General features: G+C 36.8%; 1 protein-coding gene across 1 annotated transcript in view; it reads left to right on the top strand.

Moving 5' to 3' along the window:
• The first annotated feature begins 4167 nt into the window (after positions 1 to 4167).
• TBC1D32 (TBC1 domain family member 32) overlaps positions 4168 to 19977 on the top strand; it is an 83605-nt gene continuing 67795 nt past the window's right edge. The window contains exons 1-11 of the mRNA XM_040598760.1: positions 4168 to 4240; positions 6542 to 6696; positions 10741 to 10902; positions 13722 to 13899; positions 14543 to 14614; positions 15801 to 15926; positions 16819 to 16897; positions 17042 to 17142; positions 17231 to 17292; positions 17811 to 17955; positions 18682 to 18741. Coding sequence (XP_040454694.1) covers positions 6542 to 6696; positions 10741 to 10902; positions 13722 to 13899; positions 14543 to 14614; positions 15801 to 15926; positions 16819 to 16897; positions 17042 to 17142; positions 17231 to 17292; positions 17811 to 17955; positions 18682 to 18741 — 1140 coding nt within the window. The 5' untranslated portion in view covers positions 4168 to 4240. The remainder of the gene's footprint in view (positions 4241 to 6541; positions 6697 to 10740; positions 10903 to 13721; positions 13900 to 14542; positions 14615 to 15800; positions 15927 to 16818; positions 16898 to 17041; positions 17143 to 17230; positions 17293 to 17810; positions 17956 to 18681; positions 18742 to 19977) is intronic.

Raw genomic sequence — 19977 nt, forward strand, 5'->3', positions numbered from 1 at the left:
AAGCCAGTAACACATATGTCCTTAGCTCCTTGAAGTTTCACCAAGAAAGATTTGTGGATCAGAAAATCATTTTATTGGCATTTGGATATTTATATTGTCGTTGAAGCTTATTTTGTCTTTGATTCATGGAGGCAGTTACTTAGCATTGCAATATAGATTTTATTGCCTGCACTGAACCTCAGTTCCAGTAGTTACTTTTACAACCACATGAAGAGTATCTATTGACAACTGTGTCATAGAATACAGATGGAAAAATCAGTGTCTATATATTCACTAAGTTGAATTTTTAATCAATAACATTCCTGATTGTTATTGGGCAGGATAGTTCTGAGTTGGTGCTATACAATGTTATGCAAGAGTCCTATTGATTTCGTGCCAGTTTTCCACTTCTTTTTCTCAGACAAAAAAAAAAAAAAAAAAAAAAAAATCAGGCATAGCAATGTAAGACCTTCAGTCTTTTTGAAATGTCAGCATAACTGAAATTTATCAAATAAGTAAACTGACTCAATTTAATTTTTATTACTGGAAGAGCTTACGTGTGTCTCATATTGGATGAGCTCTCAGTAGTAAGGTACAAACTCATCTGATGTAACATTAGATTAAAATCATGATACTTTAATTTTTTTTTTTCTAATAGAGGCAGTGTAAATTCTGTATGGCTGTGCTTTAAAACAAGCCTTCCCAGTGCAGCTGACAGTATGAAGTGATCCAGCCTGCAGCCCTCATGCCCATTCACCCACCGTTTCCTTATTGTTTAACGGAAATATCTAGTAATAGGTTAGTATTTCCCCAGAGTGCACAGAGAGGAAAGGACAGATGGTCTCTGAAATAGAAAATTTCCTTTGGAGATTATTTAAAAAGACTTTCTCATCAGCAGTAATATTTTAAGCAGTTTCCTTTTTGATATTTATGATTAGATTACGATCTAATGAAGTTTCAAAACATGCTCAAAGTTCCTCCAAATTTGGGAGACTCCCATGAATAGAGACGTGAGAGGACACCAAATGCCACAGTGTTCATAAAAGGGTTTATCTGGGGGCTCAAGAACTACTTAAGTAATGTCAGCATACTCAGAAAGGTGGAGTAAGCTTCTTGCATTATCTCCAGAGCCAGATTTCACACTGACTTCTCATTTCCTGACATCTGTCTTAGTCCTAGTTTGGGAAACTCTAAACTGGGGGTATCCTTGCTCCTCCTATTCTTGATTTAGCTCTAGAATGGAGTATAGAAAGTTGGTTTTGGTCAAGTTAGTTTGCCTTCCCCTTTAGTTCTTCTTTGGTATATACTCCTTTGAAAACTGTGTCAGTCAAGGAAAAGCATGAAGCGGGATTTCAATACATACTGGTTATGGTAAGTTATTCTACCAGATACTAAAAACCAGTTCCTTCAGTTCACTAAAACAAAGGTCCTACTTACTGTTGCTGAAAGTCTTAGTTAAATGCTCTTGGAGACACTAATGGCTGTGCATCAACTACATAAAATCAGAATCTCTCCAGACTTTTGTGTGCCATCCATAAGAGGATGGTCTTGTGGACAGTTACAATTGAAGGAAAAGAGAAGATGGCAGGGCAGAACAGAGCAGAAAGTAAGGAAAGGAGAGAAATTATGTCCCTAGTGTAATGACATTAGCACTAAGACCATCTGTTCCTACTACTACCATTAGCTGCAAAGAAGATTCCTCCACAGTTTCGTCCTTTCTGGATGGCTGTGTTGGAGACACTGCAGGAAAATTTTAAATCTCCAGATATTTGGAAAAAACCTGGTAATTCAAATTCTGGGATATGTTCATGGTATGAGGAGAGTCTTATTAATCAGCAGGTATGGAAATTAAACTTCTCTGTAATACTTAAATGACTCACATCCCTATAATGTTTCACAGCTTTAAACTTTTCTTACCTTATATGCTACGTGCTCTAAGAACTGGTGCATTTGCTCTTTTCTCTAAGTTTCTAAAATTTTGGAGGTCAGCACTGTGATGAAGACTTGTTTGTAACTCATGTCTTCCTGAGCTAGGGTTAGGAGCCAGGGGTTTTCATTTGTACAACCAGGAGAGAACTTCTGAAATATTTTTGCCAATGAGAAGGATGCCTTGGTCTAAGAGACAGTGGAATATCACCAGCGTGAGATCCACATCGGCAGTTTCACAGTGATTACAGCCTCTTTCATGTGACTGATATCCATCCATGTAAACATAATGCACTTCAGATTACTGTTGCTCACTCTGGAGTATCACCCTCAGAAGGTATCTGCTTGGATGCATCCTAATGATCATGCCCAATGACACTTGAGATCTGCCAGCTCGGCTCAGGAGAAAGGGCTCCAGGTTCCAATTGCTGTAAAACATGTGGCAGAAGTAGCTGAATGAAATACAGTAGGTGGAAGAGAGTAGAAAGGAATGGATCTCAGAAATACCACAGGTACCATGAGAACATCTTTCTGTGATGCCACTACAACTGCAATTTGTCTTCTAATGTGTTTAGTAAGATAGGAAAGGCATGCTAAAATGGAGGCTTTCTCAGTAAGGACTCTGAATGCTGACTGTTACATATATTGAGTTTCTTTATTCCATACCAGCCATGAAATTGAGGTGCTGTCACTTGAGTCAGTGCTTGTGAAATGACAGAGGAATTAGAAGCGTTGTACCACAGCACAGCACTTCTCAGTTGGTATAGGGACAGAAAAGAAGCAAACCACACTGTTGCCTGTGAAAGAAGATCCTGGCATGGATGAGGAATAAGCTGCTGTCACTTGTAGTCCATTCCACACAGTGCACTTAGAAGACTTGGAGAATGCGTGGCTGAGCCAACAGAACTCTGGTGAGTTTACTGAAGAATCTCTGCAAGCAACAGTCAGCAGACAATTGTTTCAGTTTTTGTTTTGTGGGCACCTGCGGGCACTGGCTGCTTCAAAGTGCTGAAGAGAACAGCGTTAAAGGTACCACAGACACTCCACTGCAACTGATCAAAATCTTGTTTCTGAGGAACTAGCAGTAAGACAGGTTTGTGTTTCAATTCCCGAATCATCACTTTTCAATAGAAATTACATGCTTGGCCCCAACGTGCTAGTAGTTCTACTGTGAGAGAGTGGAGGATCCCCACACTTAGGTAGAGTGAAGGGGCTACAGATCCACTTACAGGAACATGTCATCATGGAAGAGCAGCGTTACTGACATTATCAAAATCGTTAAAAAAAAGTAGGAGTAAAGGGTAAAAATGTACAATGAGTCAACTTACATGAAAGCACTGACAAACATCATTATGAGGGTTTATTATAACTCATTTCTGGCTTGCAAATAAGCTAATGGAGCTAATGGAAAATGATTTTAAATACAAATGCTTTAGCTGTTTTGTGTTATGCATTTCTTTGAATAGAAAATACTACTATCTACTCTTTCAGTAATACTTCCTCTGGAGAGTTAAAGAGCACTGGAAAATACCTTGCCACTCATATTTTCATTTATCGAGACAATCTGCTCCCCTGCTGATGTAAACTGGGAATATCATCATAAGTTTATTCCTTTGATTTTAGCGGAAAACTTTTGCCACACAGATGGCTGGCGGCCACCATGGGCTTGACGGAGGGGAGCCCCGACACACCAGCCTGAACACAAGGAGAGCCGAGTTAACTGCAGCTGAATGGTTAATGAGTTCTGCTGGGTGGCAGGGGGCAGCTTATCGATAACCCTGTCTGTTACCCAGGCCATGGGTTCTCCCTTGCCGTGGCCTGGGCGCTTCACCACGGAGGCGAGAACGAGGGGCAAGTGCGGACCCATCATTTCCCAGCTCAGTGCTGTTCCTCCGCACCTTCATTTTAAGGAATTTGGCCGACAACACAGAGACCACCATGCCGCGCTGCAGAGAACGCCCGCGGGAGCCAAACAGCCTCGGCGCGGCAACGGAGGCCGTTACATGCTCGGACCCGTTACGAAGAGAGCCTGCGGGGCTGTGGCCTGCCGCCCGCCCCGCCGGCCGCCCCTGGCCAGGGAAGCCTGCGAGAAGGCGAGCGCCGGCGGCGGGTCGGGGCGGCGAGCCAGCGAGGGCCGAGGGGGCGTGCGGGGACAGCGGCTGCAGCTCCCCCGCCGCGCACGGGCAGCGGCCGGCGGGCTGAGGCGGCCCGGCCCCTCTCGCGATGTTGCTAAGGGCCCCGCGAGACTCGGCAGCGGGCGCCGCCGGTTGCTAAGGGCCGCCGCCCGGGGAGACGCGCGGCCGCCGCGGCGGGGAGGGCAGCCGCCGCCTACAAGGTGATTCCTGCCGGCCCGGGGGCCTCGGGGCGGGGGCGCAGAGCTGGAGAGGGCCCCGGGCCGCGCCGCCCCTCGCCACAACCCGCGGGGCCGGCCCGGGCCCCCGGAGCCTGGCGCTGGGCGGAACTGGGAGTGCGGGGCGCCGGGGTCGGGCCGGGCCAGGGAAGGGGGCGCCTTGAGGCTGCGGGGGGAGAGCGGCGCGGGCGGCTGCGGCGGTGCCGGAGCGGTGCCCTGGCAGAGCCCCGCGGTGCGTTCAGCCGTGGCGTGCGAGCGGGACCCGGGCAGGGTGACCCCTCCTCTCCTGACGCTTGTAAAAAGACAAGCCGCTGTCATACACGAGTTGGCACTAGCAACCTGGTAACAGCCGAGAACTGATACGCAGTGGAATGACGATAAAAATCGGGAGGGGGTAGGAATTCTCGCACTACTCCGATTTCTGTGAACTGCTGTCGTTGGTTTGTTGCTAAAATTGCCAGGTTTTCTGTTACAAGCCTTGCCTCAAGCAAAGGCTTTTGTAAGGATGAATGCTGGCCTCAACAGGCCGCGTCTGAATCGCCCCCTGGGTTTTGCGGCAGGATTTGCGGTTGCGGGACGGTGCCGGGAAACAGAATTAGAAATTGGAAAGGCTCCGCAAACTGGGCTTGTGCTCAGGCTTCTTGGGGAGAAACCGACGGTTTAAACCTTGCCCGGAAACTGAATGGGAGGTGCGGCTGCTGGGGGGGAACTAACACAAACAGAACCCCAGCAAACCCAAACACAACGAACCACAAACATTTACAAAGTAATTTTAAGATGAGTATCTGTTAGTGTTTACATTAGTCAAATACGACTTTTAAAAGCAAATTGGAGGTGAAACTGCAATATTCTAGTGATCTGTCTTTATGGATGGTTTGAGTGGGGCTTTGCAGGGATTGCCAACCAGTACCAGATTAGTTGTACTTTTAAAAATGCCTAGTTATACCAAAATAATGGGTTTTTTTGCAGGGGATTAGGGTGCTATACAATGTTAAGATCAAAATATAAGACTTACGAGAGTGGTTTACATAGACTTAAAAAATACATTGACTTTGAGGAAATAACCTTGAGACTATAAGAAAGAGGACTGCAAATCAGGGAGTTAAGATTATTACAAGATACTTTTTTTTTTTTAAATTGTAACACTATTTCTGGTAAGATGATGGAGTTAATGTTGAATTATGTTTAGTGAAAGTGAATTGTTCAGCAACTGTGCTACTTACCACAGAGAACTGCTAACTCAGAACCGTTACCTTTCATAAAGAGTAACTCCTCCAGCTGGTGCTATATGGCTTTGATTTTTATTTGTGTTTTATTAGTTAATGGTGTTTAAGTACAAAGAAGTGATTTATTGTATTGTCTCTTCCAAGTGTGCATATTGTTTATTCACAGATGCGTGGAGAGTCTTTGATTGACTTTTTTTTTGTTTTCCTTTTTGATAAAAACCCCTCAAAGGTCTCTAAATCATTCTTCCTCAAATAAACTAGAAATATATCTTAGACCTGCCACTGGGGATTGGAATATAAAGAAGTTTAAGCCATGAATTTAGATTAATTAATTAATTAAGATAGAAAGGGAGCTTTTAGGCTTTTTTTGCAACCCTTCAAGATTAAACTGATAAGATGCTGTCTTCTGGACTGTTTCCAGTTTCTCGCTGCTGCTCCTCCCAGTTTCTCCCAGTAGCTGTAGGGTTAGATTGACTGGACTGTCATGTCACTGCAGTTGATTGCTGCAGGGAAATTAAAATAGTGCTGATAATTCCACCACCCCTTGCAAAAGCTGCCAGCAGCCTTGATCATGGGCATGGCAAGAGCTTTGAGCAGAGAGATCCAAAAATCAGAACTGAGTAGTAGTAGTGGATGAGAAGCAGCTGAGAGACTTGTGGAGGGTTCTCATCAAGATGCAGTCATTACATCTGTAGAAGCCCCCTTTTTAAAAAAAAAACAAACTACGGTGTAGTCTTGTGCCTGTTTGATGGGAAAGTCCTCAAGCAACTATGAACAGGAATATTCAGGCTTTTCTTAATGCAGTATCTTGTTTAGGAATATTGTACTAAGCTAACATGAGGTTTATTAAAACTGATATGATTATTTTGTTTCCAGCTCATCTGAAGATAAGCTCTGTCAAATATTTCTTGTCTGTGATTGTGTCTTTTGATAAAAAATCTCATGTTGTTGGTAACAGGAAAAAAGTGACAATTTAAGGGATTTATGATTTTAGCATCTTGAGGGGATGAAAAAACCCAACACTATGAGAGCTTTTTATTCTTATATTTGCTTTATACAGATGTCTCACTTTACAAGTGAAGATGAAGCTCTGTTACAGTCTATGCTTAGGCAGCTGCTGCGGAGTGTGAAGGAAAAAATCACTGGAGCCCCATCAGTAGAATGTGCAGAAGAGATTCTCTTGCATTTGGAGGAAACAGATGAAAATTTTCACAAGTAAAAATATTTTTGCTTTTTTTTTAATCTTTTGAAGGAGGTGAAATGTGCTGAACTATATTGTTCCTGGGAAATATTTACAAGTTATATTTCTATGTGAATGTGTATGTATTTTTATATATAGATAGATATTCCTGTCACTGTTCAGTTCTCAAAACCTGCTAATTTAGAGAATAAAATTAATTTTGCCATTTTTCTGAGTTGTTTTTTTTTTTTTCTTTTTTCCACTTTTGGTGATGTATTTTTACTGTAATGGTAATTGATGAGCTGTTTGTGAGAGAGTGACTTAGAAAACTACCTAACTTGGCCAACTCTCATGAATATGTACATGTAACGTACTAAATGCACACATGAACAGAAGCTAGAAGGAATCCTCACTGAAGGCTGTCAGGCAGTGTTTTTACACCTGCTAGACAATCTAATTTTGTTTTCCAAAATAAGGTAAATTTTAAGAAGGCTAGCCGGCTTCTGTATTTGATTGTTCTGTTTGGCTTATGTTACTGAACCCTTGTATGTCTTATCAGGTAGTTATTTAATTTATGTTTTGAATAAAGCAGAAATGTATCCCCATCATGTTTCTGTTAAACTAGACTTGACAGTGCAGCATTGCTTACATGCAATGTAGATTTCTGGAGCCTACACTACTCTTGCCTTTCCATGGTATTCTAACTTGCTTGTTTTTTTACTCCATGGGAGATTTTTAGTATGTGTTTATGGTAAGTCAACAGAATATCATGCTGAAATGACCTTGAAGACATTTTAATAAGGACCAGTTTTGTGACCTGACTCTTTCTGAGAAAGCTGGTTCCCTGCCAGTTTTTTCAGAAGCAGGACTATCTACACTCTCTTAAATTTGTCTAGTTTTTAGCATTGCTTTGTGAGTGGTAGAAGTTAGGTAAAAGTAAATAAGTGAAATAGAACTAGGGTTTATCTAAAATGTCACTATAATTTAAAAACTTGTGCTTTTGTATCTTCTGAAGGTGCTAAATGCTTTAAAATGTATTTTAGCTTAATTTTAATTTGTATTACAAATTGTATCGGATAACATTTTTGTTGGCATCTTGCGAATTTTGAGTACCAGGTTACTGGGTGACAAGCATGAGAGTAAAAACGATGGTTATAAACATATCAAAGTTGAAAATTGCATGTAATTTTGAAATAAAACAATTTTTATTTAAAGAAAGATATATTAAAGATACATACAGTAAATAAAGCCCGAACAACCAAAACCTTGAAATTACTTCTGTAAGATATTTCTTCTGAGGACTTACTAGGAGAATAACCAGGGTAAGGGAGTAAAGTCTACAGCTGTGGAAACAATGCACACACAGCTTTCCTCTTAAAAACAGTGAAACCATGGCATCCATTACTCTTTCTGGTATGTTAAAGAATCGCTGGTCCTAAAGGTACTTTTTTTTCATGAGAAAAGTTTTAACTTACATTTAATGGAAAATAAAGTGATTGAATGTGAGCATTACTCTGGTCCTGGAATATTTCTGGAGGTATTGTAGTCTTGTTCATGACCCACAGCAATATAGGTTGGTTTCCATGGAAGCTCAGAGCAGTCATATGGCAATTTTTTAGCGAGAAAATTAAGAAGCTTTTTCCTTGAACCTTACCTCATCCATCCAGACTACAAGCTCCTTTATTAGTAGTGTGTGCTTTTAGGTTGTCCAATTGAAACAGAACAAGGTCTTAAAATAAAAAGATTAGTCAGGATGAGTTTGGTACAAAGCTCTGGGTGATGCTCTGTTTGTGTTGAGAAAGGAATGTACTCTGAATAATTAGAAAAGATAAGGTGGGCACCTGAAGGAGATAAGGAGACCATCAAGTCAGGAAATCGTCGAACAAAGAAAATCGAAAGATCTACTCCACCTAGACAGATCCCCCCTATTGTGGATGGAATGATTAGGTGTCAAAATCAAATGAGTATGTATGTAAAGATGTTGTGTAACCTCTCATGAAAACTGTATAAAATACCTAACTTTTCACTGAAAACTTTGGAGCTAGTTTGTCCGGTGCAAATCGGCTAGCTCCCCAGCGTTGCACGAAAGAAATACCTTTGCTGCTTAAAGACAAAATTAGTCTCTGAGCAGTTACTCTGTGCCGTTTTGGCATCACAGTGCACTTGTTTAGCTCAGTGTTTTGATCGGCACTGTTAACTTACGGTTATTTTGCGTCAGAATTTTTATCAGATTTTGAGATGCTGCTTTGTGCTTTGTTCCCACCTTGACGTACAAAAGACAGAAACACAGGATCCTCAGAAAGCTAATAAAACGGAAAATGGAATCAAGTTAAAAAATTATGTGCAGTGGTAGAGAACAGTATTGTAAACTATATAATTAGCATGTTTTCTGTTGTATTTTTTTCTTTAAGTCCTAGAGTTTTTTTAACCCTGTTTTTCTTTTTTTTTTTTCCTGGTGTTTCGTTTGTAAGCCCATCCAGTTCAGTCTGACTTGATTCTACATATGAGGAAGTAGTTCTATCATTGCTGAAATACTTCTGTGTTGCAGAACATTTTTAAGGTGGCAAAATGATACAGAAGATCAAGGCAAGGACGTGAAGCAGACATAAACTTAGTGGCATGAATAATGTTGTGATTGCTGTGTATTTCAGAGCGAAGCAGCCACTGCAAAAATGTATACCCTGGAAATGTTACTGTCGGAAAACAAATGGGAGAAAGTTTTATGAAAGCTTTCATTCAGTGGAGTCATGTGCCATTTTATTATGGCAGAAGTAAAAAGCTAGCCTTAAAGACAAATGAAAATGCAAATAAACTTGTTTGCACCTTTCTTGAAATGTATTTCTTTGTTACTTTCATTGAGAACAAAAGTGATGTAGGAATTAAAGTGGGAAATGAAGGGGTTAAAAAAAAAAAGGAGCGTGCCCCGCTTCCCCCCCCCCCCCCCCCCCCCCTTATAGCTGATGGAACTTGAGGTAGGCAATCCATGTACATACATAAAAAATCATGATACAAGATGCAATTTCTGTGCTTATTTTTTTAACGTACCATGAACGTAATATGATTTTATTTTCTTTTAGTTTATAGTATCTGAGAAAGGCAAAAGTTGTAACTTTTTGTAACAGTTGCTTTTACTTACATTTGCATTTTATAGCTTTGGACTCAGTACCTACATGGTGAACTGACTTTCATTTGAATTTTTCTCACCCTGTATTATCCAAATGAACAGAAAATTGCACATCTACATTTGATATAATGAAAATATAATGATGTGCATCTACTGTTTATGTATGATTACTTTTTTGTGTGTTTCTGTTTGCCTTGTCCTTTATACAAATCAGAAAACTAACTAAAAAAAATATATTCTGAGCACTACTTTTTAGCAGTTCCTGTAGCTAACACAGTGTTTGAGAACCCACTGAGAGTCTTTCACTTGAAATCCTCCTTTGATTATTCTTTTGTTTAAACGAGTTTCTGTGAGTATCTAATTATGAGTGCAAAGTGCCAATTTCCTAGTATTTAATATGTACATGTAATCACAGACCGTTAGTTTGTTAGTTTGACTGAGGGCTTCTGCATGCTATCATGACACGCAGACTTTCTTAAACCTTAGACCTGCTCATATGGTAGAATTTATGAATTGTGTTTTCGGTTCTCATTTTGTATGTATACTGCATAAATAATAATACCAGATGGATATACCATAAGACAGTGCTATGTTCAGGATGTTCCAAGTAATGTTTCTTTTGGAATTCGAGACTTCTTGATATTCTATTATTTTTGTCTACAAAACCTTAACCTTTTGTCTGAGTAGATTTTTACATTTAGAAGAAGCAGAAAAGGAAATTAGAAACTATTTGGTAATGTTTCTTCCTGGAACGTGCTGTTAATGACCATATTGGAAAAAATCAGACTTTACTGTGGTGTTTTACACCACTGAAGTTTATTTCTCTGCAAGTCATAAACCCTTACCTTAAAGTAACGGGGTCTTCTGGGATAGAAGATAATGAATGTTAATATAATGTTGAGTATGTTTGACGGTGAGCTCAAGGAATCTGTTAATTTTGTGTATTTTGTTGCAGCTATGAGTTTGTGAAATACCTTAGACAATATATAAATAATACAGTGGGATCTGTGATTGAAGAAGAAACAGAAAAATGTACTTCTGCTCAAAATCAGGGTGAAGTATCTGGCTATGACACGCTTGTCCAACATGTTACTAAGAAGACCCGTGAATCAAAAGAGTGAGTATATACATGTAATTCACATTTTTCTTTCTTCTTATGTCTTCCTTTCTCCTTTCCAGACCTTGTTTTGAAAAAACAAATTCTGAACCAACCGGTAACAAAAGTGATTCTTTGTTTCCAAAAAATCAGTGCTAAGCAATTCAGGTATTCCCACCCTACAATGCTTTTGTCGTATTTCTTCTCACTCTGGAATTAAGATTATGAAGTATTGCATAAAAAGATCGGTAGCAAGTCTATGAATTTTTTGAGGTAACTCGGACTGGAGTTCAGTAGGGGTAAGATTTGAGAGAAGAATCACTACTTCATACTGTTTTACTGCTGCAAATTAAATTCAGTTGTAATATGGAAGCTGGCCTAAAGGAACAATTTGTTTTATCAGGTATTAAGGTTTGATCATTTCTGTAGATATAAATGGAGAGTGCATGACAAGGTTGTTTTTTTTTTAAAATAAATGAGAATACATGTGTATTCTTGGTTTTTTTAAGGATTTCTTCCTTGCTGTCTAACCAGGTGTCCTGTGAGAGCAGTGTGTTTAGTCAGATATGTTTCCATTGACTAGTTTAAAAATTGAAGTTTGAGCTCTCTTGCTTTGTATTTTATTGTACATGCAAAGATACTTCTGCAGGGCTGTCTGTATAATGTGGAATTGGTATGTGGACCAGCTGTGTATAATTATTTAAGATTTTTTGACTCAGACTGTCAGATGACCAGAAATCAGTAGGTATGCACATGTCAGCATATTACAGGGTCTATGGTTCAGATTAATTGGCTTTGAACACCGTATTTAGTAAAGCAGCCTTCAACAGAAAAACCTCTGTGAGTACCAGTTAAATTCTTTTCTTAGTCATCTCTTCCCTACTAACTTTATTCACCTTCCTATGGACATTAAAATAACTTGTCCGTGGAACAGAGGCTGGTAGCTCTGTTACTGAATTTTCATGCTTTGGATTTCAGATTTGCATGGGCAGATAATTGCCATGATTCTTTAAAGCAGTGGTCACTAGTACTTACGAAAATGATTTTTGTATATACAGCTGTTACTTCCAGAAAATAGGTAAAACTTCAGAAGTTTAATCTGTGCATCACATTGGTTTTTGGAATTCCTGTACAAAATCCAACTATATCATAATGCTTAAAGCAGTTCTAAAAATATTTTTTCTTTAATTAAAGCAAACAGTATACTTTCATTGTCATAGTGAATGAGGTCCTTGCCTCTCTGTTTTTGTTATAGAGAGCCAATGATGAGGGCTTTGAGGGCTTTACTAAGGCTGAAACATTACAGTGTGAAAACAATGAAATTAAAGTGAGCAATGGTGAATGTAGGCAAATGAAAATAAACTAACTCCCAACTATTTTAGCATCAGTGGTCATTTTTATGTGTTGCAGAGGACAAACCCAAAAAAGACAATTTTTGACTCTCATGTATTTTAGCCACTAAAATTATTTTATACATTACTTTAGCTGAACTGTTTTTTTTCACTCATTCTTACTGCACAATTTTAACTTCATGTGTTTTTTTGGTGGAACTAGTATTTACTTTGATGCTTATTGTTTAGTAAGTGTCATCAGTAAGAAAGGAATTAAAAAATGACATATGTTTCTGTTCTGGAAGATTTTATTTTCTATTTATTTTCAGATGGTTTCTTTTCTAGAAGTACACAGAAATATGTTTTATGAACCATGCTTTTATAAGGTCATTTTTTGTCACCCGTTGGCAAGCATTCTGAACTCTGATCGAGCATTATTGGGTCTCACTGTGATGGTCTTGATAACATTTCGGGATCATTTAAGGTTCCAGTTTTGTTCATAACAGTTACTAATTTTCTGTGGTAGGTAGTATGTTTAAAGGTATTTATGGAGAAAAACGTATTAAGCAATTTAACTCCTTAATGTTCCATTCTGTATTTTCATAGTACAGTCATTTATGTTAGAAATCAACTACACTTGGCTTGTATTTTCACGCAGGAAATAGATGTTAGGATGACTGTTTTCAAATTATGCAGTTTGTGTCTTCTTGTTTCGAGGATTAGGACCTTAGGGTTCTTGTGCTTGTTAAAGTTGGTAGAAGAAGCTCCAATGAACTAAATATGACTGTATATTATATTTTTCATTTGAGAGGTAGGAGGATATTAAAGCACAATATGGTAATTTATATCTTTGGTGACTGTAAAGTAAGTAATAGTGGTCTTAAAGTAGAAATAGTTTGAAATAAAATATCAACATTTTACAATAGGGTGTTTTTCTGAAGCAGCTTATATTTTGAATTGCTTCCTTCTGGATATTATTATTCAATATATGTAACTTAGAAAAACCCTGGTTTTGTTGAAAGAAAATTATTTTTTGTACATGACCTGTACTCAAGATCTTGAGTCAGGATGATGTGTTCTTTTCTCTCCGTTCTGCTCAAGGTTTATAGCAGAAGAAAAACTAGATGTTCCACTTGAAGAAACAAACAGTAACAAGGATGAGAACTAGGCTGTTTTCTCAGGGACAGATTCTCCCTTTTGGAGGATTCACTTTGTTCTTAAGGACCTCCCAAAACAGGATTATGTTAGTGGTATTTTATTGAATGGTTTCAGAAGGGCAAAAAGGAATTTTACTGTAATTTTAAACTATAGTTATCTGAAACATTGAAGGTACATACATGTTTTGTTGCTCATTTTGGATTTGCATTTTTTTTTCATTCATATGTGTAAATTCTGTGAGTTTGGGTCGAAGTAGCATTATGCACTATTCAGTTATTCACAATTCAGTGATTTTTTTTAATTAGTGATTTTTTTATGCTTTTTAATATTAAAATCATCTTTGCTTTGAAGATACAGAGAAATGATGCATGCCTTGAAGAATGTCATGATGGTTGTGATAGAATCTTTGATTAACAAGTTTGAAGAAGATCGGATGCGTAATAAGGAGCTGGATAGTAAACCAAAGAAAGAACGTCAGAGTGGCTATTACACAGACAACTGTTCTGACAGTGACTCCTCATTCAACCAAGTACAATGTGTTTTCTCTCTATGTTACGAAATAAGTGTGGCACTGCAAAATTGTTAAGTTTCTGTCAGTGGAGATTGAGAACAGCCCTAGAAAAAGTCCATCCTTTCCATCTGATATATCTTAAACCAAATTAATTACCTTTCTTTCACTTTGAAGTACTAAGCTTATACTAGCTATCTAACCTTTAGACAGCGTATGCTAGATGAGATTAATGTGATGCCCGTATGCTCTAAAGTACCTATTCCAGTTCTGCAAAGAAAAAGATTAAATAATGGTAAAAACAATACATCATCTAACATTTTGTGATTTTACTTCAGGAGCCAAGTAATGTGCAGTTCATTTCTAGACTACTGCACTATGCCATAGTACCTACTGAATGAATTATTATAAGGAATTCTATGAAGATACAGGAAACTCAAGTACAGCAAAGCACAATATGTAACGCCAATTTTGTTGCTATAAATTTAACTTTGGGCAAACAGCAGAAAACATTTAGAATGTTGACTTTAATATTAAATCAGTATAAATGTTGAAGTCCTAATTATTAAAAGAAAATTAGATATCAGAAAGACTGATGATTTTAATTGTCTGCTATTCAGTTTAATAAAATATACTAATGATCATTCTATAATGTGTATTACAGAGTTACACGTTCATGAGTCAAGAACAATTACAGCTGCTTGTAGAAAGGCTTGACCCTATTCAGCCTAAGGAAGTAAGTTTAAAACCAGAAAAAAAAAGGTTAATACAAATGAATATTTATGGCATATTGGAAAACAGACTGTATATACATCAGAGTTCACATGTACTGAAGTGTCTTTGTTAGTTGATATATCTTGGCTTCAGTGCAGCTGCTGCTCTGCAGTGCAGTATTTCATCATTCATAACTATCTAGTTCAAAAATTAGTGTTGCAGGAATTATCTTTTTTGTTTTGTTAGGAGTCTGTATGCTACAGATGTGTATTTTTAATTTAGAAAAAGTCGTTCTGTGAGAAATAAAGTTATTGACACTTATTTTCCTGTATATGTGTCTCTTACCCTTCTTGGTAACTTCTGTGTTGTGCTTTGTGTTATCCCTATCAGAAGAGAGAATTGCCTGCTGATTTGCCAGTAAGCTGCTGCCAGGTGGAATGTATAAAGTCCAAGTTAGTTTTTTTTCTATCAGTGGCAGTACTAATTTGGGTCTCTAACCACCAATCAGCATCAGCTGCTGATATTTTTGAAGCTTGGAGAAACATCATTTTGAGAGTGTTGTCTTAGATTTATTTGGGATTGTCTGGCAGTTGAAAAAGGCATGGTAGGTAGGAACTGGTATAAATATTGTGATCAAGTTCTATTAGAAAACCAGGCAAAAAGTCTGATGCTATTAAATATTGTTAAAATTTCCTAGAGTTTCTTTCGGGAATATGAAATCTATTACTAGAAATCACTGTCTACCAATAGAACAAAAAAAGTTATTTGAGATTATTTAGATTATAATGCTGATGAAAATTCAGCAGTAAAACACAGTGTCTAATAACTCTGTTTCCACTTTACTGACATTTTAGAGAGCTGCTAGGCATGTTTGTATTACTTGGCCATAGTTTCTTATATTCCCTGATAACAAAGTATTTGATTACAAGCAGAAAATAGAATATAAGTCTTCTATCTAGTATTGAAAATGTATATAAAATGGTTTTGTTGCTTCTTTAAATATATGTTTGGTTTTCTTTTTTTTCCTCAGTGGTGTAGTGTTTTGTCTAAACTACCATAAAAGTATAGTAAAGAGAAATATTCTGAAATTCCTTATCTGTGCTACAGCCAGATGCTGTGCCTTCCTGCCTCCAAATTATATTTTAAATTACATATTTGAGAGGTTGCTGTGAATGGGTTTGTGATGTTTATCTTTCTGACTACTTCAGGTTCGCCAAGAAGCATTGCAGACACTGTGCTTTGCCCCTCCCTCTGATGTACTGAACTTTGAGAGTTGGCCAAATCTGCGTAAGCATCTGACCATGTCTCTGTCAGATCCTGATGCAACATTCAGTGTAAGCTAATGTTCTGTGTTTAGTTATCAGATGTGTAGCCATAGTAAAGAGTACTGAAGAGGAGTAAGGAGTTACTTATCTACTATGAGTAATTCAGCAGATTCCCAAGACATTTTATTATGAGTGTATGTATCACACAAACTCTTCTTGAAGTAAAAGAACTATATGATTCCAGTAGGTCTTGATTTAAAGGATTACAACAGGATTTCAGTAGGGTTTTTAGAGACTGGAGCATATCTTTTAATGGGAATAAAGATGTTTGAATGTCTTCTAGCAAACAGATGTAAAAAAAAAAAAAAAAAAAAGACAAAACTATTCTGTAAAACATGTCATGTTAATATTTCCTATTTAAGTCATATATATGCTCCATGTCGATGAGAAAATGTTACATAGTAGTATTACACAGGCACTGATGAGGCAGCTGCTTAAACTTCTTTTAGATTATTTATTATCCCAGTTAAGCCTTGTTTTCTTTTTCTTTGAATTTTAAAGTGATTACCAAATAAATAGGAAAGTTGCCCCACCTGCTGTCATTTATTTCTCTTTCAGTTTAGAAGAGCTACGGTTTCTTTTAAACCAGTGCTAGTTAAAGTCACTGGTATGTTTAGTAACATAAAACCATTAACGTTAATGGAAAAGTACAGTAATATTCCCTGATCTACTTCTTTGTATTTCAGTGATGGTTTGCATTGGTACTGTCAGTTAAAGTATTCGAGTAAAATTTCCTTGGACTGTAGGTTTCTGTGCTCCCAAACTGTACATTTTTATAGAATACGCTCAACACCTATAAATATATAATACTAAGAATAATGTCACTACATATTGATCATTGTGCAATAATAATACACAGTAATGTGACTATTTAATAATTTGCTTGCTTTTTCTCTCTTAGGAGAAAATTCTTAGGTTCTATGCAAAAGCTTTTTCTTCTTCTCCATTTAATATGACAAAAGATGTCTATACAAGTTTAGGTATGTGCATTTGATTACATTTAAGACTTGATGAGTTATGTACATCCTGAAAATAGATTAACTTTTATAATTAAGCTGTATAATAGCCTGTTTTGTCACTATTTTCATGCTGGTGATTTTTTTTTTTCTTTTCTTCTGTTTTAGCAAGACACTTAGAGTTGTACTTCCTTTCTGGAGAATATTCTCTTCGTATTTCAGCTGGTCTGGATGTATCTAACAAAGATATAAATTATTTACTTAAAAAGGTATAAATGAACATTGTGTACGTTTTTTTATCATTACTGAAATTTTATGCATTATTTTTTTTTTTAATTTTAGTAATTATTTTTTCAGGTCCGCCTTTTAAATGAGTACCAAAAGGAAGCTCCATCCTCCTGGATTCGTCATCCAGAAAAGTATGTCACCTTCAAAAACCTGTCACTGTTTCTTAATTTAATGATTTTTGGCATGTAATTAGATACATATAATTTTAGCAAAGAGTTGATGCAGGATGCAAAGATGACTGGTCAGTGATAAGGGGTGAAATAAAAATAGTGTGTGGGAAGAGTTGAATAAGGAGGTTGCATAGGAATAGTCATGAGTCATGTTAAGCTGCTTGCTTATCTTTTGAAGTATCCTAAGTGCTTTTTAACAAATATAATTTGGATGTTTTACAAAGTAACGTGTAATATTTAGGACTTACAAAACATGTAATAATTTGGGACAATACACATGGATGTTAGTATCAGTTTTATTCATGGTAATATAAAGAATTAATATGCTTAGAAGATGAAATTAAAGGTAATGTTGTTCATATTTATGATTTATCTAAACAAGGTTTAAGGTTTTACAATAAATTTGTTCCTGAATGTTACTGGTGGAATAATTTAAGTTAATTTGTTTTCTGTTTGTTTTTTTGTATTTGTGTCACAAGGTACATGGAAGAAGTAGTGGAGAGTACCTTGTCACTTTTGTCAGTAAAAGATGAACCTAATCATCCTGCCTCTCCAGATTTTTTGAGTCCAATCTACTTCTTAGCTCTGCTAGATATCAAAGCAATATGGTTTAAAAAGTGGACGGTAAGTAAAAAAAAAACCAAAACAACCCAAAACCCCATAAAATTTTCATGTTTAAAAAACTTTTATTCATGAGTGTTATTATCACAGACCTATTGTGTCCTGATAACAACCTATAATGAGCACTGTAATTAAGGAAGTTTGGGGTTTTTTTAGGCATTTATGCCCTTTGCCCTTTAAAACTACTCTCTCCCTCCATTTCTATTCAGTTACTAGTTTTCATAGAATTTCTGAGAACATACTGCACTTTGTGACTTCAGTCCTTTTGTCATAATTGACTGATAGCCATTAAAAGATGCACATATTCTGGAAGAAGTGATAAGCATGAAAGTACAGTTATATATATGATATGCTACACACAACTTGCTAACCTCCAGTGGACATTAGAGCTTTTTGCAGCCTACCATGTAGACACCTCTAATTTAGGATTACATGGCTATGTCAAAACACTTAGTCTTAACATTTCAGCGTAGTTATTGTTTTTCTGTTTTACTGCATGTTCTGCTAACATTTTTCTAATTACTTTTTTTCTTATGTTAAGTGTACTGCAAACAGAAGGCTCAGTTAAGTATAATACCTTTTCACACAAGCTGAGGTTTGATACATCGAATATGTACTGTGCACAAGATTTCTAATAACAGAACATAATTGGAGATAATTTCTGCTTTTTAATTAAAAAATAAAACTTATATGTTTGAAGTTGACATTAGGTCTTCTTTTTCATTTTAGCATGCATATTACAGCAGAACAGTGGTACTTAGGCTTTTGGAAAAGAAATATAAATCTTTGGTAAGTATTTCCAAAGGCAAATTTACTTGGAGATTGTTCTTGCTTTGCACATTGTAGTTTGAACATTTTTTCCCTTTTTTCCTTTTGTCAGAGCTGTTCCATGTTGTTTAGCTAGATGAGCCTTTTGCTTTTTATCTTTTTAGTTTCTCTTTGCTTAGATAAGTCATTGTTAAATACAAAGGTATGTGACCAGATCTGAGTAACGGGAAATTTGGAAGTTTTACAGCAGGTGTTTAATTAGGATTATTATTTATTGTTTCCTTATGTTGTATTCATATTTAGCATTATTTCTGACAATGTATAAAAATAGCAAATAGTGCATGAAAAACACCAGAAACTCTATGCTGAGTTTAGATTTTTGATGGAAAGAGATGAAAAAGCCACCATTGTGTTCTTTAAGTAGTGATATGAAGCATTAAGAATTCATAGTGTCAGCAAGATAAATCAAACTGGGAAAACATCTTTAGTAACGTAGGTGTTAATCCTATCACATATTCTGTATGGGCAGATCTCTTCACTGGGGTGGAAGTTTCATTGATTTCAGTAAGACCAATATAGATGTGTGATCCATTCATATACACAGGACTGACTATATTTTGTAAAATCTTGTTATACAAGTGAAATACAATGTAAAACCTTAAGATAAAACCTCAAGATGGGAGACAAAGATACAGGCAGCTATTAAGAGATGTTTGTCCCATTTATCTGTGTGCATAGAATAAAGCACGTTCCATGGAACAAAAAGTTTATAATAGGAAGTCTATGAGCAGCATAGTCTAATTTATAAGCATAGAGTAAACATCAGATTATTTTTTTATTATGTATGTCTGTATATTTTACTTACACTTGTGAATAAATCTTACCAGCTCCAAACTGTAATAAAGCTAAAGGTAGTTCTTTGTTCATATGAACAATACTTGCGATTCCTTTCTAAATCTATGTTGATAATTTTTAAACTTTTCTATACATTGATTAGATGATAATGCTATGATAATGATACACTTCTGCAAAGAACAGGAATAGCACTGACAGCACCCAACAACCAAACTTACAGTTTAGTAAATATATTCAAGACAAAGTTTTTCATGTGTGGAAAATGAAAGTCTTCCATAGTAATGACAATATGGCAATCATTGCCATTAACGTGTCTAAATACTTGCATGTTCTCTGTACTCTTTTTTTCATAGATTGTCTTAATGCTTATGGAGCTGGTAGTGTGATAATGTAATAATAATA

The sequence above is a fragment of the Falco naumanni genome, chromosome 6 (genome assembly GCF_017639655.2).
Source record: "Falco naumanni isolate bFalNau1 chromosome 6, bFalNau1.pat, whole genome shotgun sequence".
In the NCBI taxonomy this organism is placed as follows: domain Eukaryota; kingdom Metazoa; phylum Chordata; class Aves; order Falconiformes; family Falconidae; genus Falco; species Falco naumanni.